The sequence below is a fragment of the Camellia sinensis genome, chromosome 6 (genome assembly GCF_055761805.1).
Source record: "Camellia sinensis isolate YWXY chromosome 6, ASM5576180v1, whole genome shotgun sequence".
Taxonomy (NCBI): Eukaryota; Viridiplantae; Streptophyta; class Magnoliopsida; order Ericales; family Theaceae; genus Camellia; species Camellia sinensis.
The window spans coordinates 188,075,146-188,097,863 of NC_138966.1; the positions used below are offsets into that span (position 1 = coordinate 188,075,146).

The following is a 22,718-nucleotide window of genomic DNA, read 5'->3' on the forward strand; positions in this document are numbered from 1 at the left end:
ATGGGTACTATTACAAATAATGTAAAAATGAACACTACTACAAATAATGTAAAAATGTTCAAAGCCCCCTTTAAAGAAAACAACAAAAAATGCCCCTAGTACATATACACATAGGTATACAAAAAGAATAAAATTCATCAAACCCTAGAATCTTACAATTGCTTAACTAATTGTGACGTTGTTGATGGTTGAATGCAACTTGAATCTCAAATGCAGAACTTGAACAAAACTTTATACCCAATATGCAAACACTAAAAAAACTCTATGGTGTGTTAGAATATATAGCTAAAATATGAAGCATTTGAAAAATAAGATAGAAATGAAATTGAAGATCATTATCAGATAGGAATGAATTTGAAGATAATTATTAGATTTAAGATTAAAATATATTTAAAAAAGGGATCATATGAACAATATAATAAAAATAAAGTTGGAGATAATGATAGGATTGGGGATTAAAAAAAATTTAAAAAAGGAAGAAATAAGAAATAAAGATAAATGAAGATACAGGAGAAGATTAAGCAAAATAAAAAATAAAATAAAAAGAGATAAAGAGTCTTAGATAATAAAAGATTTTAAAAGTCAAAAATTTAAAATAAAAACAATATTAAGAGGAAAAAAAATGTTTTTTATTGGAGAAAAATAAGGATGAAGAAAAATTTAAAACAAAATTTTGAGAGAGTGACATGTAGAAAAAAGAATATCAACTGTTTGAGAATTGAGTATTGAGACTTGAAAATTTTAGAGTAGATACTATATTTCCTTATATATGGTATAGATATAGATATATAGGTAAAAAGTTATATATCAAATCTAATTTGAAAAAAGACAAAAATAAAATAAACATCCTAAAAAAAGAAAAAAGAAAAAAGAGAAAAATGTGAGAATTCGGTTGCTGATAATCAAAATTTTGAAAAAGATAAGATATTTATGAGAGATTATGTATGAATAGAAGATAATTTAATTTTTGTTATATCAAAATAAAGGCATATATATTTTCTTGAATAGTAGCAAAATAAATTTACACTTGGGTGATTTTCTGACCACACTGCCCGCTTAGTAATCAGCTGGAGAGCACTGGCAGAATAGATGGCACCTGACTAACCTGCAACAGAAATATAAGAATCCCGCGGTGGTTTCGACCACCCGGGGGCACTCCGACGATCAAGTCAGTATATCTCTCAAAGATAAATCAAATACTAAACTCACAAGCTTGAGTATCAAAAAACATACCTTAGACCCATGGGGGTGCCTCTTATTTATAGCCAACTCAATCCTAGTCCCAATAGAAGCCTGACTTCTATGGACTCAGGATTACTGCTTATCTGGGACTCCCAGTGGAGTTAGGACAAAACTCTCTAAGAGTCTTATCTTTACCCAAACTAGAGTCTTCTCCCAATCTAGGACTCTTGTCCATATCCAGGTTGAGTTCCCTCTTCATTCTAGGACTCTTATCTCTTATCTGCTTATCTCGGATTCCGATATCTTCGGAGGTAACCTCGGCCTAGCCGAGATGACCTCGGCACAACGACCAAGACACGTGGCACCTCGGCTGACACGTCGGCGTCACCTTGCCACGTGTTGGTACTCAGAAAATATATCCCCACAAAAGTTGTAATATAATAAAATATATTTAATTTTTAAATTACATGCTTGATGATGATTTTTTTTTATTTTTAAAATACATTGATAGAAAATTTTGAAATTGATGGTAGTCAATTGTTATCATTATAGCTTACAAAAAGAATTTAATAGTGGTCAATCATTAACCAACAATTTAGGATAAAATCATGGATAGCCAATAAAAACTTAACACTTAGCAACTTAAATGTTGTAAAAATAAAAATAAAAAAAATTGGAAAATTCATAATAAAGTATTGAAATTCCTCAAATCATGTAGTTAGATATTTTGGTTAATTTTAAAATTTAAATGTTAAATCCAGTAATATTATGCTATGTGTAATAATTCAAAATTTAGATAATATATTGAGCCACTTTTTTTTCTTTCTAATATTGTAAAAAAAAAAAAAAATCAAATAGGGCTGTGATTGAGACCCCCTCAATCACCAACTCCCACCACCCCACACACACGTGGCGGGTGGTGATTGGAGGAGAAGGGAAAAAAAAAGAAAAAGAAAAAGAAAAATTGGCCAATCAGAAAAGAGAGGGGGTCAAAAGGGGTGGGGGAAAAGGGGTTTTAATCATTTTTCAATTTTAAATTGGACATGTTCAGATAAAATTTAAAGATTTTAAAATTTTAAAATTAAATATTGTTAGATGTACCAATCACTTTAAGCCAAATATATTTTTATTTTTAAAAATTTAAAAATTTAAAAATTGAGAAATTGTGTTTAAGGTTTTGAAGCTGTTGTGTGTGATTGTATTGTTAAGTGGGTGTATATTGGTTGTAGATGATCCAAAGAACTCTCATTTGAGAGAGCTTGAAGGAGCAAATGTGAGATTAACTTTATGCAGAGCTAATCTTCTTGAATTTGAATGTTTGCACGAAGCCATTAATAAGTGTGATGGTGTGATAGACATGAGATAAAATAAATTAAATTAAATTCAAGATTTGATGAGTTTCGAATCTGAATAAATTGAAAAACAAACGCAAATTAAAAATTTTAAAGTAAGAAAGCTCAAATCATGCAAAATGTAATAATAAAGAAGATGAAAAGATGTGTAAATGAACTGAAAAATAATGAAAAAAAAAGAAATATATACACACAAAAGTAATAAACACTGAAAAAGTACATATAAAGTAAGAAATAATATTATGAGCATAAAAATGAAGAAAATGAAAAAATTTGTAGATGAACTGAAAAATATTGAAAAATATATATATATACACTCAAAGTAACAAACGCTGAAAAAATGCATATAAAGTAAGAAATAATATTACACTGACCTTGTAATGATTTTTGCAGATAATCAAACTTGAAAAATATAACAATGGGGAAGATGAGTTGTTATGAGCAAATAAAAGATGGCTGGAATAAACTTAATAGAGAAATGTGTGTGTGGAAGTTGTAGAAGTTCTTGGTTTCTTTTTTTTTTTTTCTTCTTTTTTTTTATAAATTGAGATTGAGAATAAGATAGATATTATTGTGGGTAATGGATATGGATGAATATTTTATTATTTTGAGATAAATATTATTATTGGTGAAGGATATGGATGAATATTTTATTATTTTTTAATTTTATATTTTATATAGGAAGAAGGAGTGAGAAGGCTTGAAGAGTGGGAAATAAGGTGAAGGGAAGTGCCACGTAATATTTTCTTTCTTTAAAATTATAAGAATTTAGGATTCAAATTTTGGAGCTTTTTGACTTAATAACTACATTTAGTTATATATATAATATAGTTAACTAACTCTAGAGAAATTGAAACGTAAAACCTCAAACTTTACGCCAAGGATCCTCTAGAGTGAAATTTCCCTAAAGTTTCCTAGAGTGCTACATTGTGTGGTTGAGATTTACTGGCAAGTCACATCAATTTTTCTGATGTGACTTGCCAGTAAATCTCAACCACACAATATAACACTCTAGGAAATTTTAGGAAAAAATCACTCTAGAGGATCCTTGCTCCAAACTTTATATCTCAAAATCTTATCAAATTGTCACGACCTCTTGGCTAACCTAGGGAATTTCAAATTCAAAAGTAGAATAACTTTGAAGATAGCTACGTTATTATACAATTATCAAATAATTGTGTTATACAATCACAGTAGACTAAACATTCAATTAATCCATCCTGCACACCTCACATGGAAGATTCTCTTAAACCATTTGAAACATGAGAAAAAATAAATAATTAATTAATTAATATTATGTATGAAGTCAAAAACCATTAAAAAAAATACATGAAAGCCGGTGATGTTAACATGACAGTAAGTCATCTTTATGAGCTTTGGAAGTAACTAGCATCAACTGTTGACCTCATAACAGATGTGGTCCAATAAAACGAAAAATTGTGTAATTTTCTTGACTTAACGCCTTGTGAATTATATATTTTAGTTAAAATATTAAAAAATTATTATATATTATTATATCATTCTTTTTATTTTTTTTATAAAAAATTAAAAAATTATTAAAATAATATATTATCAAATGAGACCTAAAGTTCAAAATAATTTTATTTTTATGGAATGTTAGGTTTTTTTTTTTTTTTTTTTTTTTTGGGTGCGTGCTACAAACAAAAAAGAGAGTCTCAGAAAAAATGTTAAGAAATTTATTCTTAATTGTGATGTATAATCCAAATTTAATTCTTATATAGTGAAACTTACATTTGAAATAAATCTCAATCACACAATGCTTATTTTATGTATTTTCCTGCCCAAAATTTCTAGATTCCTAACATTGTTGTTGGTATAAATCTTCCGTATGTGGTAAATTTACATTTAAAAATAAAAAAAATTCAACTATAATACAATTATTTTGAAACATGCTAATTTATTTTGTTAGATAATTAAGAAAAAAAAATGACTCATTTAATATGAGTTACAATTTTGATAAAGTATATACACAATGTCATGGGATACTTTAAAAATATCTAACAATTTTTCAAGAGGTCTCTGCATCACATTCTCATATTGCAAGCACCACTATTTTCAAATCAAAAGTTCAATAATGCTTTCAGCCTAACAATCGTAGCATGTTCAACAAATACATCAAGCCCAAATTTAGAAGTGATAAATAACTACACACAACTTCACAAAGGCCCTATTTTGTCAAAATGGTTTAAATTAATTTAGTCCACTAAAAGATAAAATAAATTAAAAAATTAATAAAATAAAATATCACGTTCAAATTATAATTATTTTATTTTTTTTTCTCACAAAATTATAAAAAATTAAAAATTAAAAATTTATTTCAAACAAATTTTTTTACCCAGTCTAAAATAGCTATAAAAAAAGGGTTAAAAAATTTATTTTCAAACTAAGAGGCGAAGAATATTAAACACTTTTTTATCATAATTAAACTCAAAATTTCAAATCACAAAATAATTTTACACATACATTACTTTTGTTGATTTGGCTAATCATAGTCAATAAAAATTAAAAATGGCATGCTAATCACGAGCCATTGATTAACTTTTAGTTTAATAAACTCTGTTATCAATATAGTGATAAGACGTGACATTGTAAATAATATTTCACACACAACTATAACAATTATAAAATTAAAATTATTGAAGTTAAAAAATATCACTGAACAAATAAAAAGAAAAAGTTAAATTAAATATGTCAAGTCCTCGTGACTACTAAGATCCAAAACCAAAGAAAGCATCTGAAATTAATTAAATTTTTTTAATTTATTTTTCTACATCTCATCACTGACCAGACTCTTATTCTGAACCATGGAGTTCTTGCAATGAGCTATGGCTCCTTGAATCGCACTCTGCAACTCTTCCATTGACGACGCATCAGCATAACCCACTCCTCTCACCGGATTGTTGGCGTTGTTGTTGAAACCCGAAAACCCGTTTCGGTACAGAATCCCTGAATGACTCGGAGACGATCGCATCGACGATGGACAGCTTGAAACAATGCTTCTTCTCTTTCTCGGGTACCCCAAATTCCCCGAAAACGAATGCGAAAGGACTCCATTGTTGTCCTTCCTCGAGTTCTCAACAATGGGTACTACATCTGTTCCTCTTTCCTTCACAGATCCGTCGATTTTCACCCCCAAATCGGACACATTTCCCACTTTCTGATTCTGTTTTTGCGATAACTTTTCATACAATGGCTTCACTTTCTTCAAGTACTTGCGTATGACTTCCTTGGCTGTTGCGCTCATGCGTTTGACGGAGGACCCAGATGGGTTATCGTCGGAGTCGCGGGATTTGCGGAAAACGGAAGAGAATCTAGAGAGAGAGAAGTACTTGGGCTTTTTGATCTGCTGGTGGTGGTGGAAGGTGGTGTTGAGGCGTTTGAGTTCGTCTTCTTCGGCGACGGAGCTGGGTCGGGAGGAGTCGCAGTCGGTGGTGGTGCTAGCGGTGGAGTCGCGGGAGGCGGTGGCGGTGGTGTCGGAGGAAGAGGAGGTGCTGGAGGAGGAGAGAAGGAGGGTGCGGACCATGGAGAGGCGGGGGGAGAGGTGGAGGGGGAGGAGTTGGCCCTTGTAGAAGAGCTCGTCTGCGGGGCAGAGGTGGTGGTGCGTCGTGGTGGTGGTGGTGGTGGTGGTGGTGGAGGAGGATTTGAGAGGGGAGAGAGAGATTGTGAATTCAAAGTCTGAGGAGGAGGAAGAAGAGAATGAATGAGTTGGGGATGAAGGTAGAGTGTGAGACTTGGGGTGGTTTTTCTCTGTTTTCCTCCCCATTTTTTTTATTTTTTATTTTTTTCTGGTTTGTAGTACTACATGTTCAGATCAATGAAGCTTTGGAGAGAGAGAGAGAGAGAGAGAGAGAGAGTTGTGGTGGAATTGGAAGCAAATGAAGAATAGAGGTTGCGGAAACTACTTACATGATGGCCTCTTATAAATTATAGTGGAGATATAATAAAAGCTACTACATTTTTGTCTTTTTTTTTTAATTTTTTTTATTTGATCATTTTTTTTTTATTTTGATTCTTAAAATTTTATTTTTAATTTTAAATTAACTCTAAAAATTAATTTATATCTAAAATTATATAGTATATGACACATTTGATAGTACATAAAAAAAATATTATTATATAATTCACACTTTTAACATAAACCTAAATATTAACACACTAATATATTTTTTTATCTCATGTGGCAGCTAATATATAGTATTTTCTCTCTAATTTTGAATAAAAATTAATTTTATAAATAAATTGAAAAAAACTTAAAATATTAAGGGTTAAAATTAAAAAATAATTATGTGAATATATATGTTGAGAGATAGCAAAAAATTGTATTGCTTAAATTGAGAATAATAAAGATACATGTGTAAAAAAATATTAAAAAAATTATTATATAATTTAGATTTAATTTAAATATTGTAAAATTACATTAAATAAATTTAAGTCATACAAATTTTCTCTTGAAATATTTTTGTGTATGAGTTATTACCTGTCATTTAAATGTGTTTATCGAAGTGAAATTTAATCACAAAAATTATATTATCACATTATTTTAATAATAAAATCTGTACAAAATTGTGTCTGAATAACTATCCATTACCGTTTGTTTAAAATATTTTGCTTTGGCCAGAAAAAAAAAAAAATATATATATATATATATATAAAATAAAATAAAATCATAACGGATTCATGTTTTACACACGTAACTAAAGCTGGTGGGGTGGTGAAAGAAACACACCGTGTGTGTTCGGGAGGTTGGTTTTTTTTTTAGTTATGGGATATTAATATTATTGGAGAAATAACTAAAAAAAAAAACAAAAAAAAAATATTATTGGAGTAAAAATTTTGTGTTTGAGAAGATAATTAAATTTTTTTATAGTTAAATGTAATGTTTGTGAGAGAAAAAATAAAATAATTATAAGATTTGATATGTTATTTTATTTGGATTATTTTTTTTAATTTTATAATTAATTTATTTTTTAATAAAAAAAATCAAAAAAATCAAAAATTTACTCCTCAAACACCGCCGATACGTACTCTCACTACACTACCGCGTAATGAGTTCGATTTGGACATTTGAAAGTTCACATGGGACTCAGTGAAACGTCTCATCTCTTTCTCACACACTCTCTCTCTCTCTCTCTCCACCATGCTCACTCATCATGTGCTGTGTGAGGAGGAGTAGTGCATAACGTAGTTAGGTGTCACGTGCTTTAAACGTGGAAGGTGGGATGAACCATGAGTTACAGTTATGGTTCTTTTGGGATCCGTTTATACTGTGGCACCGTTTGGGAAGTAAGTTTTTGGGTTTTTTTTTGGCTATTTTAGCCATAAAAAACAAAATAGGCTATTTTAGCCATAACAAACAAAACATCACATCCAACCCATAATCATTACACTCTTCTCTCACAAAAAAAAATTAAAAAAGCCAAAAAGCCAAAAAGCCCTTCCCAAACCAAACTTTTTAGCCCAGGCTAAAATAGCCAAAAAAGTCAAAAAGCCAACCCACTTCCCAAACGGAGGCTGTGTTTGATTGAGAGATTTGGAGAGAGATTTAGAAAGAAAAATAGAAAAGGTAGGTGAAATGTGAATAAATCATGCCTATATTTCACATAGTTTCACATACCTTTTCCATTTCCCTTTCCAAATCCCTCAACCAAACACACCATTAGTAGTTAAAAGTAAGTTTTTAATTTATTTTAAATTATATTATTTTTTATATATTATTTTTAAAAAATTAAAAAATCAATTTTTAATTATTTTTCTAAAATAACCTTTAGAGTGACTGGACCATTCCTTCATTTTAATTAATAATATATTACGTTCACTCAATTTTGACTCGTTTAAATTATTTGAAATTGTATATATCAATTGTTCAATCACTCATATGAAAAAATCCTGGTCGATACATCAGATGAGAAGAGTGACAGTTGCGGTTAATTGGGTGACATCGGTCATTCGGACGATCGTTCATCACGTCATTCGGATAGAGTTGGACTCCTCTATTTTATTGGACCAAGCATTTTTTCAAAAAGAATTCATTCGTACAATTTTTTTTTTCTTTCAGCCTTTCTGAATGTGTTTATGATCAATAAGAAAATAATTATGACTGATAAAAAAAAAATTTTTTATCGATTAAAACACACATTTAGAAGAATTTAAGAAGAAAAATTATGTGAATGTAACCTTGTTAATTTTAATTATATGCTTATTATTATGCATTTTTCAATTTTATGTCAGGAATCAATATCGCAAATCTCTAATATATATAATATTAAATTTTTTATATTCATGTAAAGGCAAAGTTAAATTAATTAGCACAGGTAGCTTATTTTAGCAATTTAGTTAAAAGTCAAAAAATTAATTTTTGACTTTTTTTAGAGTACATTATCTTTTTATTTTTTATATACTAGTAAAAACCCGTGCTATGCACGGGATGTGAAAAAATTAAAAAAATATATTTATATAAAATAATATAAATAGTTAGATTTTTATATGTAAATTATGAAAATAAAAAAGACAATAAAATGTGTTTGGTTTGAGTTTTTTTTGTTTTTCATATCTTTTTTTGTTTTTGTGAATATTTTTAAAATTTTAAGCATTTTTTTACTTTTTTAAATGTATCTTACTTAGATGTGTCTAAAAAACAAAATATTTGTGAAAAAATATTTTAAAAAATTAATAAATATACAAAAATACGAAAAATATACTGAATTTATATATATATATATATTTTTTGTATTTTTGCTATACAAAAATTATACTTTTTAAGTGTATTTGTGAAAAAATATTTGTCAAAAAATATTTTAAAAAATTAATAAATACACAAAAATATAACAATATATTGAATTTTTGTATTTTTTTGGTATTTAGTGAAATTTTTTAAAAAATTCACAAAAATTATATTTTTTAAGTGTATTTATGTTCCGTGCGTCTAAAAATAAAAAAAAAAATGCTTAAAGTATTAAAAAAATCAGCAAAACAAAAAAAATACGAAAAATAAAAAAGTAGAATTTTTTACAAAGTGTTTTTAGAAAACTTAAATCAAGCAAAGTGATGAAACTTATAATTTAAGTTTTACAATTTTATTACAATTTTTGTATCAATTTTAAATTTGTCACAATTTCAATAATGTAACTTTCAACACCATTGCTAAAGTTGCAAATTTGAACGAGTTCAACCTAAGCAACCCGAGTCAAACCTGTAAAATTTTAAAGATTGTACAACATAATTTTTAATTCGGTTATGTAAAATTCAAAAATTCGAATAAATTTAAATGGACTTTGACAAAGGTACCAAATAACTTGAGCAATTGAAACAAAATTTTATATATAAATATATAAAATTATTTGCTAACTTATTTTTTAAATAATAAATAATATTAATTAAAAATTTAATATTAATGAACAAAAACAAATATACCTTTTAGAAAGGGATCATTGAATAAGTTGATATTAAAAAAAATTATATTTTATAATGGCATAAAATAATTTAAATATTATTTCTTAAAAAAATATTTTCAATTTAAAAATTACAAAAAATATTTAAATATAATATAATTAAATTTCTACAAAATAAAAGTATACGTATAAAAAAATGTAAAAAAAAATAAATTAGAATGATATTCTCATTTGATCTGAAAATAATTATAGATGACCAATAAATTATTACCTATAACCTATAACCTTCTTTTTTCAAAATAAAAAAGATAGTTCACGAACCATCTCTTTTATTAGAAAAACAACATTTATTTCTATTTGTTTTAGCAAAACTCACTTTTTAGCAATTTGAGCCATTTTTTTTTAATTTTTTATTTTAGTTTGTTTAATTGACAACTGAGATTAAAAAAAAAAAATTTAACAGGATCCACTATGTTCGCAAAGACTAAAAAAGTCTAGATGAATAATAATAAAAATATTTGAGACCTACAAAAAAAGAAAAAAAAAAACCCAACAGTTTATCCATAATGATGTGATATCTTGTGTCAAGTCAACTCTTAATTTGCTATACACTCAATGACATGGAGTCCAATTCCTTGTCACATCATTGTGGGTGAAAGTGTGCATATATAGCATTGCTGAAACAATAAATTATCATATGTAACTCCTATTTTCTTTTTTTATTATATAAGAAAAAGTTTCACCAACTATCATTTTTAATAGAAAAAAAAATATTTCTTTCTATTTGATTTAAGAAAAAGTCAATTCTTAACTATTTAAGTCAAAAAAAAATATTTTATTGTTTTAATTTGTTTAATTGACAATTGAGATTAAAAAAAAAATAGAATCCATTATGTTTGACAATTATTAAAAAAGTCATTCATTTTTTTAATATTTTTGTATTTTATTAAAAAAATATTTGTATTTAAAAAAATTTATTATTTAAGTCCTTGTAATTTAGAAGGACATATATATATATATATATATATATTTGATAAAATTTAAAACCAAAAATAACAAAAAATAGGATAAATTACAAATATACCCCCTTAGGATTGCTTAAAGTACAAATTACTCCATGTGGTTTGAAAAATTACAAATACCTCATTGTTAGTATTTTTTAGGGCAAATTACATATACACCCCTCCAGGTTTGACAAAATTACAAATACCCCCCTGAGGTTTGAGAAATTACGAATTCCCCCCTGAATGCTATATTTGCATAAGAAATTAGGGGGTAATTTGTTATGAAATATAAACCTCAGGGGGTAAATTGTTATGAAAATACAAATCTCAGGGGGCGGGATGTAATTTCCGAAACCTTAGGGAGGTATCTGTAATTTAACCAAACCTGGAGGGGTGTATATGTAATTTGCCCTATTTTTTATTTAACAAAAATAACTAAAAAAAATGAAATTCATAATTACTTCTCCTATACAATAATAAAATTACCTAAATTATTAATTGAAACATATTTCCAACATCATTAAAAATTATTAATTGACTTGATGATTTATTAATAAAATCGGTGATTTGTTATGAAATTAGACACCTCTGGGGATGGAATGTAATTTCCAAAACTACTGGGGCAATTCGTATTTATTCAAATCTCAGAAGGTGTATTTGTAATTTATCCCAAAAAATAAAAATGTAGACTTTTAATGGTGATTAATAATTTGAATATGTGTATTTAATAACATATTATGTTTAGACTAATGATATAATAACACATCATTATGACATATATGTGAATATTGATCCCATTCTAATTGTAGTAACATAATTTAAATTTAAAATTTTATTTTATAATTTAATAAACGATGCATAAATTATTAAAGCTTACAGTTTAATTTTTTTTTTGATTTTGTTTAATTTTTGTTAATATGTGTCACAATATTATTTGTTTATAAATTAATTGTAGTAACATAATTTTAAAAAGAATTTAAATTTAAAATTTTATTTTATAATTTAATACGAGATGCCGAAATTAAGGAATGAATATTGTGTAACATAATTTAAGGAAGAATCTAAATTTAAAATTTTATTTTTAGAATATAAAATTAATTTATAAACCAATCATATTATAACACATATTAACAAAAAAGAAAATGATTTTCCCCCCGAATCCCCCGACTGCCCAAAATGACGTTGTTTTGGGCAATTTCTTTTTTTTTTTTTTCTTCTTTTTTTTCTTCTTATGTAGTCTGAAAGTCTGAAACAGAGGGAGAGAAAGAGAAAGAGAGAGAGAAGAGAGGAGAAGAGAAAGAGGAGGGGAAGAGGGAATGGAGAGAGAGAGAGAGGGCCCCTCCGCTTCCGCCGATCGATTGTAGATCACCCAGCCGATCGTCGCAACTCGTCGTCGATCGTCGTAGCTCCGCCCGCCGTCGCCTCCGCCTCTGGCCGCCGTCGCCTCCGCCTCTGCCTCTTTCTTCTTATTCTCTTCTTCTTTTTCTTCTCTTCTACTTCTTCTTCTTCTTTTCTGATTGAAAAAAAAAAAAAAAATTTCAAAACGACGAAACAACGTCGTTTTGAGTTCGGGGGATTCGGGGGAAGAAAGGATTTGAGCTACGTAGCATAATTCTAACAAAAATTAAACAAAATAAAAAAAAAAATTGCAACTTTAGGATGACAACGCTTTTCAATCATAATAGTATATATAGATTTGTAAAAGGTTTTGAAACTCTCATAATATCTCTTCTTAAAAGTATTTTTTTTGCAAAACATAGAAATAATCTCAATGTCACATTTATTGCTTCTAAATACAAAAATTATGAGTTAATTATGATAATTTTAAATTTGTATTTAAAACTTACAAATCATGGGGTAGATCATTGTAATTTTAAATTTAAATTAATAGATTACTTTCCATATGTAGTGACCCTCAAATTTGAATTTTGAAATTGATTAGGCTTCGTTTGGCATGTGAGTATTATAGCTAAAAAGTTACTAAAAAAATAAAAAGCCTATAACCTATACTAAATGACATGGATAGGCCCACGAGGCATACGGCCCACAGCAAACCACCCCGAACCCATCGCTTAGGACCAATAGCATAACCCAGTTGGCAAAGCCCAGGACAACTGGAGGCCATCTAGACATGGGGGGCCAATGGCACTCGGGCATATGGCAGGTGGAACACGGGCCACATCAGTAGACAAAGATCTGCAGAGTTATTACCACAACACATCACCATTAATGCATCCCATCACAGCATTTATTACGACAACACCCCCCGTCGGAACAGAGCCCCCTCACCTTGAACAAGGTAAGCTACGGCACAGGCTTTCGGCGGAAGGGGGGCACGTCACAAGGGACAGTGAAATGATTACCAAATGATATAAGTAAGAATAGAAAGACAAGAGAAAGGTTAAGTTTTTTATCTATCCATCTCTCTCTCTACATTTCCTTCTTCCTCTACTAATTCTCACGCCGGAGGGTTCATTGGGGGACTGCCCCGTTCCCCTTTGGACTTGCATGCAGGTCATTTGACGGAATCACCACCCTAAACCGGAACTTGAAGAGCCTGGACCAACCCGACCCATCCACCCGGGACGGACAACATCATCACTAAAAAATCAAAGATTTTTTTTCTCTACTTTTTGCACATCTTTTTGTAAAAAATCAAAAGTCATTCCAAACATAAGCTTGTTTGGTTCCAGTTTTTAGAAAACAATTTTCAGAAAATTCTACTTTTTTTAATTTTTTGTATTTTAATATTTTCAATGAATTTTTTAAATATTTTAAGCATTTTTTAAAAAATTTTTAGACACATTTAACATAAATACATTTAAAAAGTATAACATTTGTGAATTTTTTTTTAAATATACTATATACAAAAAAATACAAAAAAATAAAATAAAAATTCAATACATTTTTCGTATTTTTATTTATTTATAATTTTTTAAAAATATTTTTTCAAAAGTATTTTACTATTTAGATACATCTAAGTAAGGTGTATTTAAAAAAGTAAAAAAATTGCTTAAAATTTAAAAAATATTAACTAAAACCTAAAAAATATGAAAAAAAAAACTCAATTTTAAAAAAACTGAAACCAAACACACTGATTAGTTTTTACCTCATATTTTAGCTAAAAAGTCAAAAAATTACAAAAATAGCTTGTTTCCAAACTAGACCTTAGTGTACTTTTTATTTTTTTAAGATTTGATATATTTTCCATTTAAAAGTCATAAATTAAGTGATATTAATTTTCATGTATTTATTTATTTTTGCTTGAACAAGAGTTAGCCAATTGATTTTTTCTTAAATTTTTTAAAATAAAAAAATTATGGAATTTAAATTGGGAACTTGGAACTCTCACAAAACTTGTGAGTTAGAAGCCCAATTTCCTTTATATAATATAGATTTTTTTTTTAAAAAGTCAAAAAATTAACTTTTAACCTACTTCTCAAAATAGGCTATGTGCTCATCTCATATATATATATATATATATATAATGGATTTGGATATTTTAAAGGGATTTTTCATAAAGCGATTTTAGACTAATTACTTGTATGCTTGAATTTTTTTTAAAAGTGATTATCATAACTATTTTACTATCACTATTGTACTCTAAACTTTTGTATAACCATTTGAAAAAATTATTTTAAAATTACTTTACGAAAAAACACTTTAAAAAATCTAGACCCTATTTTTATTATTATTAGTTTTTTTTTTAAACTGTCTTTGATATGATTTGTTAGACCTCTAATGCAGCAACTTTAAGCCCAAGAGGCTTATGGTTTTGGTATAGTGAAATCAAAAAATATTAATCCGAAAGATCCAAATGCTATCCATTATATTTTAATATGTAATGTAGATATGCATCATTCCTACCTTAAATAATACACGCGCGCGCGCCCGCGCGTAGATATGCATAGTAAGAGTATTAATTAATAAAATTTAAAATAATATCACATTTGATTCGGTGGTATTACATGCATCAATAAGTGTACTAATTAGTTTACCAATACTAGTTATGATATTATTATCGACCCCACTCATTATACAAATTATAAATATAAAAAATCTCTTAAATTATATTATATTATTAATTAATATATTAATTAGTACATATAGTATTATTCCATTTGATTAACAGGCAAAAAAGTAAAGAGATTAGATTAGTCATCTATCATGGAACTCAAATTTTCAAATTTCATTACGCATTTCAACACGATAATGTGTCAAAATAGGAGTGAGCATCGGATATATCATTCGGCCCAAATCGACTGAATCGAATCGATCCGCCATATTTTGGACAGATGCGTAATGACGAGCGGGCGGCTCTAGATTGATTTTTTTCAATCCGTCTAGTTTTGGATAGATGGTGGATTTGAGATTCTTTTGGTCGCAACTGAACCGCCAAACCGCGAGCACCTCTAATAATTTGTAAGACTTTGTGGGGGTGCTAATAGCACCACTCAAATATCATGTAGAATATTAGTAATTTTTTGAATAAATTACTTTCACATCCCTGAAATTTGGGTTTAATATATATCACCCGTTGGAGTTTGAAAAATTACACTAAGCGCTTGTCATTGTAATTATTTAGATAAAATAAAAATATTGAACTCATACACTCTCTCTTTTCTTGTTTTACTTTACTTTCTCTGATTTATTTTATTTTATTTCCCTTGCTTTACTTTTTTTTTTCAATATAATTTGCTCTATTTTTTTAGGAATTGTTACCTTTTATATAAGTAAGGAGATTTGTGAAATGAGACTATTAATTATAGGGATAAAAAATTAATTTTCAGACAATTAGAAGGTAAGATGTAATTGGGCCCAAATTCAAAAAAATTCCAGTGTAAGTTATCCAATGTTTTTAAAATTTCTAACATTGTTGAAGCAAATATACACATTGAAAGTTATAAAAATTTAAAATTTTAAACCTAATCACTAAAATTTTCTCTAACTTGGGGCAAGAAGACAGGTTTGGGCTAGACACCCGACCCAAGCGAACCGTTACACGTATACCTCATTGGTTTATCCTTTTTTTTCTTTGAAGACTCCTCCCTCTCGCTCAACTCTCTCTCAACTCTCTCTCTCTCTCTCTCTATATCTGTTTAATTTTCTTTTCCGAGTTACCGATTGCTTTTGTGAAAACCCAAAGCACTTCATTCTCACCAAACCCTAATCTTGAAGCAAACATCGATCTTCAGATTTCATCTCCAACTCCTTTCAGATCACAAGGACCTTGTCCACGATCCAACACGACGGCTTCATCAGGTAATTATCGTTATAATTATCGATTTATTTACTTTAATCATCTAAGGCTTGATCAATTTGATCGAAATTCTTTTTTTTTTTTGGAAATCGATTTCAATTTGGAGTCTGTTTGGATGCCTAGAAAATTCTTTAGTTGTTTTTTGAGAATTTTCCCGTACTAGTTGTGGAATTTTAGCTCCAAGTTAGTGGATTGAAAGAGGTATTTACTTCTGCTAACTAAAGCTTATAGTTCTTGAAATCTTTATACGCATATTTGTGTGTGTGAGGGTTGTACGACCTTGATATGGAATGGTACAGCATTGCATTATCCACCGTTGGTTTGACAGATTGGATGGATCATTTATAATGGTTTGTTATGTTGAGTTTGAGTACTTAATCCTAGTTACAGAATTAGGATATATTAATCTGCACGAGTTCTGGGAATCCAAGTATCAAATTACTTACCTTTGTTAGTTATAACAATCCTTGGCAAATGATGACAAATTGATGATTCGGGATTTTTTGGGACAAACACGTAATTGGTGGGGTGCATTTTTGGTTTATATATATATATATATATATGCAGATATATGTTTGTGTTCAAGAGATGACATACATTTCTCATGGCTCCTCAGCATCATTCTGCCCCTAGTCTGGGCTTGTGAAACATTCCTGACAAAGTTAGCTAAGGAAGCAAGTTTTTTTTTTTTTATGGACCTAGTTCTGGTGTATACTTATAGCAATATAGGGCCAGGTTGTTGCTGAGTTTGTTTCCAGTGGGAAAAAGTTACAGCGTGTTTACTAATTCAAATACATCTTTACTAATTCAATTTTTGTTCCTTTTGTTCCTTTTTTGATTTTTGTTTTGTGTTTTGGGATATCCAACAGGAACCATGTCTCGTTCGCGGACTTACCATTCACGAGGTGACCCTTTCCTCGGTGGGTGTAGGTCCTACTTCAATAGAAACCACTCTACCATCCCCAGTACCAATAATTTGAACAATTATAATGACAATGGCAACTGCATTAGAAATTACTACAATTTCCATGACTATTCAATGCTGTTTAACGAGTATAACCACCATGCTAATTATGTTAAGGATGACCCTGCACCTTCTTTGAAAAGGAGAAAATTTTCTGCCTCTTCTTGGGAAGACAGTTGGAGACACTTGCAACCCAATGCTTATAATAATGGCCCGTCTACATGTGACAACAATTTAGTCCTTCCTGCTCCTTCAAGACCCGATGCCAATGTATGCATGCCTACTGCCAGTAAGCGTAATCGCGCAAAGTTTGAGGATGATGATGTGGTCTTTATGTCGAGGGATGAGATTGAGAGATGCTCTCCATCGAGAAAAGATGGTATTGATGCACTGCATGAAACACACTTGCGTTACTCGTATTGTGCTTTCCTTCAGAATCTTGGATTGCGATTGGATTTGTAAGCTCTTTGTCTTTGCATTTACATCTTTAATTATATTTCAGAAGCTAGGGTTTCTGTCTAGCCAGTGTATTTGAAATATTGAATAATGGTCAGTGGAAGTTATTTTGTATTGTGCATTCATAAAAGTCCTTACAAAAAGTTATTCTGTTTCTGGACTTGCTTGCAGGCCACAAACCACTATTGGCACTGCAATGGTATTATGCCACCGTTTTTTTGTTCGAAGATCTCATGCTTGTCATGATAGATTTGTGAGTTGCTCATTTCTCATGCTTAATTTTTGCAAAATCTGTGTAAACTTGTTTTATAGGATGCCAGTGAGAATTTGCAAAAATAATTTCATGTTCTTTGTGAAACATTTCCAGGTATAGCTTTTATTCGATTTTGTTTTGTTTTTTCGGATGTGACCTTTTCTGAAACTAGAATGTAATTACCTTTTAGAGGTGGAAGATTTAGCCATTCTTTTGCAAAATATATACATTAATTAAACAACCATAATGATTGATGTGTCTGTGTGTGTGTGTGAATTTTTCTTTCTAGTATCATTGGATTGTGCAATTTGTTATCGGTAACTTTGTGAAGACAACTAGTTGATTTTGTCATAAAGATTCCATTTACTTGGATTCTTCCTTCTTATCCCTGGGCTGATGTGTGCTTCGTATTGATTTTCAGTCAATTTTTATTTTGCATCTACAATGAAGAGTTTGTTGTTGTTGATTCAATTCTCTTGCAGTTGATTGCTACTGCTGCTCTGTTTTTGGCGGCAAAGTCTGAGGAGACGCCATGCCCTTTGAACAATGTGTTGCAAGCATCATGTGAAATTTTCCACAAGCAGGACCTCGCTTCCCTCTTTTATCTGCTCCCCCTTGTGAGTATCATTTTGGTGATTTACCTGTCTTTCTCAATTCCTCCCCCATCTCAAGAAAGGAAAAAACCAACGAAAGGGGGGAAAGTACTCTTTCTTTTTTTTTTTTTTTTGTGGGTTTTTTGTGAAGCACAGTAACAGGTGCATGTAAAATTTCATTTCACGGAGAAATGCTGTCTGTTTTGGACCCTTAAAGATTTGTTTCTTGATGAAATTCCAACTTATGATTTCACAACTACATAATAGGTGTCTGTTTTAGTTATTTATTTATTCAATTTGAAGTGTATACTTCAATGTCACAAATGAATGAAAACTTCTAGCATGACCAAATGATATTACAAGTGTCTTTCTGTTGTGCAATTTGGATGGGTAGTTTCTTCAACATGTCTACTTTAAAATTTAAGGCTATACAATGAATCATGTTTTTGGACATATGTGGACCAACTGGATCACTTTTGAGGATATACATTTGTTATGCATAAAACGTTGTCATGCTTTTGATTTGGGCGCGTTTGAGCTAGTGTGTCTAATATGCTTTCCTAACATGATCACTTGTTGAATAGGATTGGTTTGAGCAGTATCGGGAACGGGTGATTGAGGCTGAGCAATTGATATTATCAACTCTTAATTTTGAGCTTAACGTTCAGCATCCATATGCTCCACTTACATCCATTCTTGACAAAGTAGGCCTGTCACAATCAGTTTTGGTGAATTTGTCACTGTATTTAATCAGTGAAGGGTAAGTTTATTACTTCTATAATTTTCATGGTTTTGTAAAAAATACAATTTATGCCAAGAGTTTCACAAGTGCACTGTTTGTTGTATTGGTTACTTCAGGATGCTTTAAGGCAATATTAAATAGCAAGGATTGAGTGCCTGCCAATTTTTTTATTTGGTTGTGCAGACCTGGAATTTTCAATGTATACTTATGCAATAATCTTGACTGTGTTCTCTCTTAGACATTTTCTGTTGGCGCTGGTTTTAAATAATCTATCAAAGAGCTGGTTGGAATGTTGTTTCAGATTTGCTTGTCTGGTTGTTATTGTTAATTTTTTATTTTTATTTTTATATTTTGGACTGTGGGTGTCTGAATTTCAATCAAGTTTGCATACCTAATTTTTGAAATGATGTTATTTGTGTGTTGATAGTTTTGTTGTTGCCTCTTGTGTAATTGCTCTATGTAGTTGTTGTGGCATGGGATATTGATTTTTTGGATTGATAAATAATTGCAGGGTCTATACAAGATTAGCGTGCTGGCCTGTATGATATTCTTAGCCGGCGGATTGATATGCTGTTCATGGAAAGTTTTGTTTTACATCTAAAGTTGAACCACCGATGTGTTTGTGGATACTGTTCAATAAATATATCTTATAGTCATTGGCTATAGAAGATAGCCACAGATGTTTCAGAATCAGTTTTGCCATCTTGCTTTGATTTCTCTGTGGTCATATGAAATCAGTCATGTGGGTTTCATTCAATGTTGTTTCCCCATCTTGTCGGTGTGCAATGTCCATATAGGGCACTGTTAAATAGGCAAAAGAAGCCAGAAAAATGTGCTTAGCTGAATATATTTTTTGACTTGCCCATTGGCTATAGAAAGATGCAACAAATGCTCCAGAGCCAGTTTTTCCATTTCACTTTGACTTCTTTGTGGTCATAGAATCAATCATGTGAGTTTCATTCAATGTTGTTTCCCATATGCTTGGTGTCAATATAGGACATTGTCGAATAGGAAAAAAGAAGATAGAAAAAGGTATTTGGGCGAGTTTTATAGGACATTGTTGAATAGGAAAATAGAAGCTAGAAAAAGGCCTTTGCTTTGGTGAATTGATTGCAACATGGGTTGCTTATTGAGCACAAGATATGGGCATTTGTTTTGGTGGTTTAATTGATTACAACATGGGTTGCTTCTTTCTTCTACCTTTTTCTATTTGAAATTTTCCTGCAGCAGAACTGGGCTTGGGAGTTGATGTGTTCTCTAGATGGGTATAATATGTTTGCTATATAGTTTTGGTACTCTCTTGGTGATTTCGCAGAACATTGTTGGAAAAATATTTCTCCTGAGTTGCTGCTTTATCGGTTGGTAAGGGAAAATTGCCTTGGCTTGCTTTTTTATTTTTTTATTTAATTACTTGGAGCTCTTATTATATTGTTTTTAATTTATTATTTTGTTTTATTTCTGATTTATATGGTCAGCCCAATTTTTTTTTTGAAGCTGATGTATGTGTTAATGTGGTGAATATACTATGTTGTACGAGACATTGCTTCTTCGTTTTAATGTTGGTCCAGATGGGTTTGTCTGATTACCCATTCATTTCTTAATCAATGCTAAACAGTGATTACTTTTGTATTTCTTTTATGCAGTATTAAAGTTGGACATTGTTATGCAGGCTTCGAAGCTCACTGTGGCTTCAATTTAAACCAGATCAGATTGCTGCTGGAGCTGCATATTTAGCTGCCAAATATTTAAATATGGATCTTGCTTCGCGCCAGAATATCTGGGTGGAGTTCCAAGCATCTCCATTTATTCTTGAAGGTATACTATATATTACGCTGAATATTGCTCTTTTTTTCTTATATTTATTATCAGCAGACACTAAAGTTATTAAACCATTAAATTTGTTGAAGATTTAGCAGAATCCCAACTTGCTGTTTTCAAATGTCACCTTACATGGTGTTTATGGATTTGGAGATTTTTGTCTTTAATTAAGCTTTTTAGGCCTAGGCATGTACTTTCAGAATTGCACTTGATTGGTGTTATATGCAACTCTAATCCAATTGATATAAAAATCAAAACAATTTCCCGTTGCATCTGAACTCATTTACGTGCATTAATGCTTAGCCAATAAACTCAATAATATTCATCATAAATTTTTATTTTATTATTTTATTTTGGATTGTATGAGAATCTTCTTTCCTATATGTTTTATACTTATATGATTTTGATTATTTGGTAACGTTATGCGACTATTTGATGCCATGCCAGATGTAGCGCAGCAGTTGATGGAGCTATTTTAGAAGATGACAAAAGATGACTATATAGTGGACTGCTGCTGAGCTTGATGGTTAATGTTAGCTATGTGGGTATATATATATATATATATATATGTTAGTTCATTTTATTTTTCGAGTATGGCTTTTAATGATGATTCATATATACTAGTTCATTGTCGGATAGGTGATGTTAATTTTCAAGCTTTACCAGTGCACTTGCTGTACAAATTAGGGTTTGAAAGGAGAGTTGTAATGCAGATGAATGGTGGCATTTGTCTCCCCTTTTGAACTATGGGATTGGTGACTTCAAAAGAGAATTTTCGATGATAATTTCTTGGACTTTTCTCATGTGTGCCTTGCATATGGTATGCAAGGTACTTACACCCTTCTATTTTGCATTTACACATTTATATGTATTGGGTTATATCAAAATATTTGGAAACTTACACATTGGTGACCTGCTAAGCAGGTCACTTTCCAGGTAAATTAATAAAATAATATATTATATGACTAAAGGTGTAAATGGTCACAAGAAAAGTATAAGTTTTCAAGAAAGGCGTAAGGAATTTCAGAAAAAGGCGTAACTGATTACTGAAAAGTATAAATCATTTACACCTTTTATGAACACTTACTCCTTTTGTGTAAGAATTTTTGGCATAAGATTTATACCTTTTGCTTCGAACATACACCTTTTGTGGAAGCCCAACTTAAAGCTTTTCGGAAGTCAGTTATACCTTTTGTGAAAAAATAAATTCATCAAATTTACACCTTTTGCTTCAGCTTATACCTTATCGTGGAACTGCTTATATTTTTTTTGAAAAGTTACGCCTTTTGTGAAATAATTTTTCTCATAAGATTTATACTTTCTTTTTCATCAAACTTACTCCTGTTGTGAAAGAGTATATAACCACAAAAGTATAAATGTTATGCAAAAAATTTTTACACAAAAGGAGTAACTTTTAAAAAAATATATAAGCATTTCCACGAAAAGGTATAAGCTTAAGAAAAATGTGTAAATTTGATGAAATTTTTTTTTCATAAAAGGTATAAGTGACTTCCGAAATAGGTTTAAGTTGGCCTGTCACAAAAGGTGTAAGTTCGAAGAAAAAGTATAAATCTCATGCCAACATTTCTTACACAAAAGCAGTAACTTTTCAAAAATGGTGTAAACATTTTCACGAAAAGTATGAAGGAGTAACATTTCAAAGCGTTGATAACCAGAAAAGGAGT

General features: G+C 30.0%; 2 protein-coding genes across 6 annotated transcripts; one reads left to right on the forward strand and one right to left on the reverse strand.

The window, feature by feature from the left end:
* Positions 1–5,211: 5,211 nt before the first annotated feature.
* Positions 5,212–6,447, reverse strand: LOC114276282 (putative membrane-associated kinase regulator 1). The gene has a single exon (XM_028218066.2). The coding sequence runs from the start codon at positions 6,316–6,318 to the stop codon at positions 5,323–5,325; it is 996 nt and encodes a 331-aa protein (XP_028073867.2). The 5' UTR covers positions 6,319–6,447; the 3' UTR covers positions 5,212–5,322.
* Positions 6,448–15,860: 9,413 nt separating this feature from the next.
* Positions 15,861–21,818, forward strand: LOC114276283 (cyclin-T1-4). Of its 5 annotated transcripts, none has more exons than XR_014333667.1 (8): positions 15,936–16,209; positions 17,077–17,629; positions 17,799–17,880; positions 18,363–18,497; positions 19,058–19,233; positions 19,727–20,577; positions 20,885–21,030; positions 21,481–21,818. XR_014333667.1 is itself a non-coding variant. In XM_028218067.2 (7 exons), exons 2-7 carry the CDS (start codon positions 17,082–17,084, stop codon positions 21,510–21,512), a joined length of 1,119 nt encoding a protein of 372 aa, XP_028073868.2. In that variant the 5' UTR covers positions 15,861–16,209; positions 17,077–17,081; the 3' UTR covers positions 21,513–21,818. The 5 variants fall into 5 exon arrangements, 1 of the variants encoding a protein (XP_028073868.2); XR_014333668.1 differs by having other exon boundaries at positions 15,954–16,209; positions 20,859–21,030; XM_028218067.2 differs by lacking the exon at positions 19,727–20,577 and having other exon boundaries at positions 15,861–16,209.
* The last annotated feature ends 900 nt before the right edge of the window (positions 21,819–22,718 follow it).

What these genes read in the sequence shown, in the direction of transcription:
- LOC114276283 (XM_028218067.2), top strand. Translation starts at nt 17,082, where the DNA reads ATGTCTCGTTCGCGGACTTACCATTCACGAGGTGACCCTTTCCTCGGT. An exon ending in ATGCTTGTCATGATAGATTT is followed by an intron (nt 17,881 to 18,362) that starts GTGAGTTGCTCA and finishes ATTCTCTTGCAG; the next exon opens with TTGATTGCTACTGCTGCTCT. An exon ending in TCTTTTATCTGCTCCCCCTT is followed by an intron (nt 18,498 to 19,057) that starts GTGAGTATCATT and finishes CTTGTTGAATAG; the next exon opens with GATTGGTTTGAGCAGTATCG.
- LOC114276282 (XM_028218066.2), bottom strand. Translation starts at nt 6,318, where the DNA reads ATGGGGAGGAAAACAGAGAAAAACCACCCCAAGTCTCACACTCTACCT.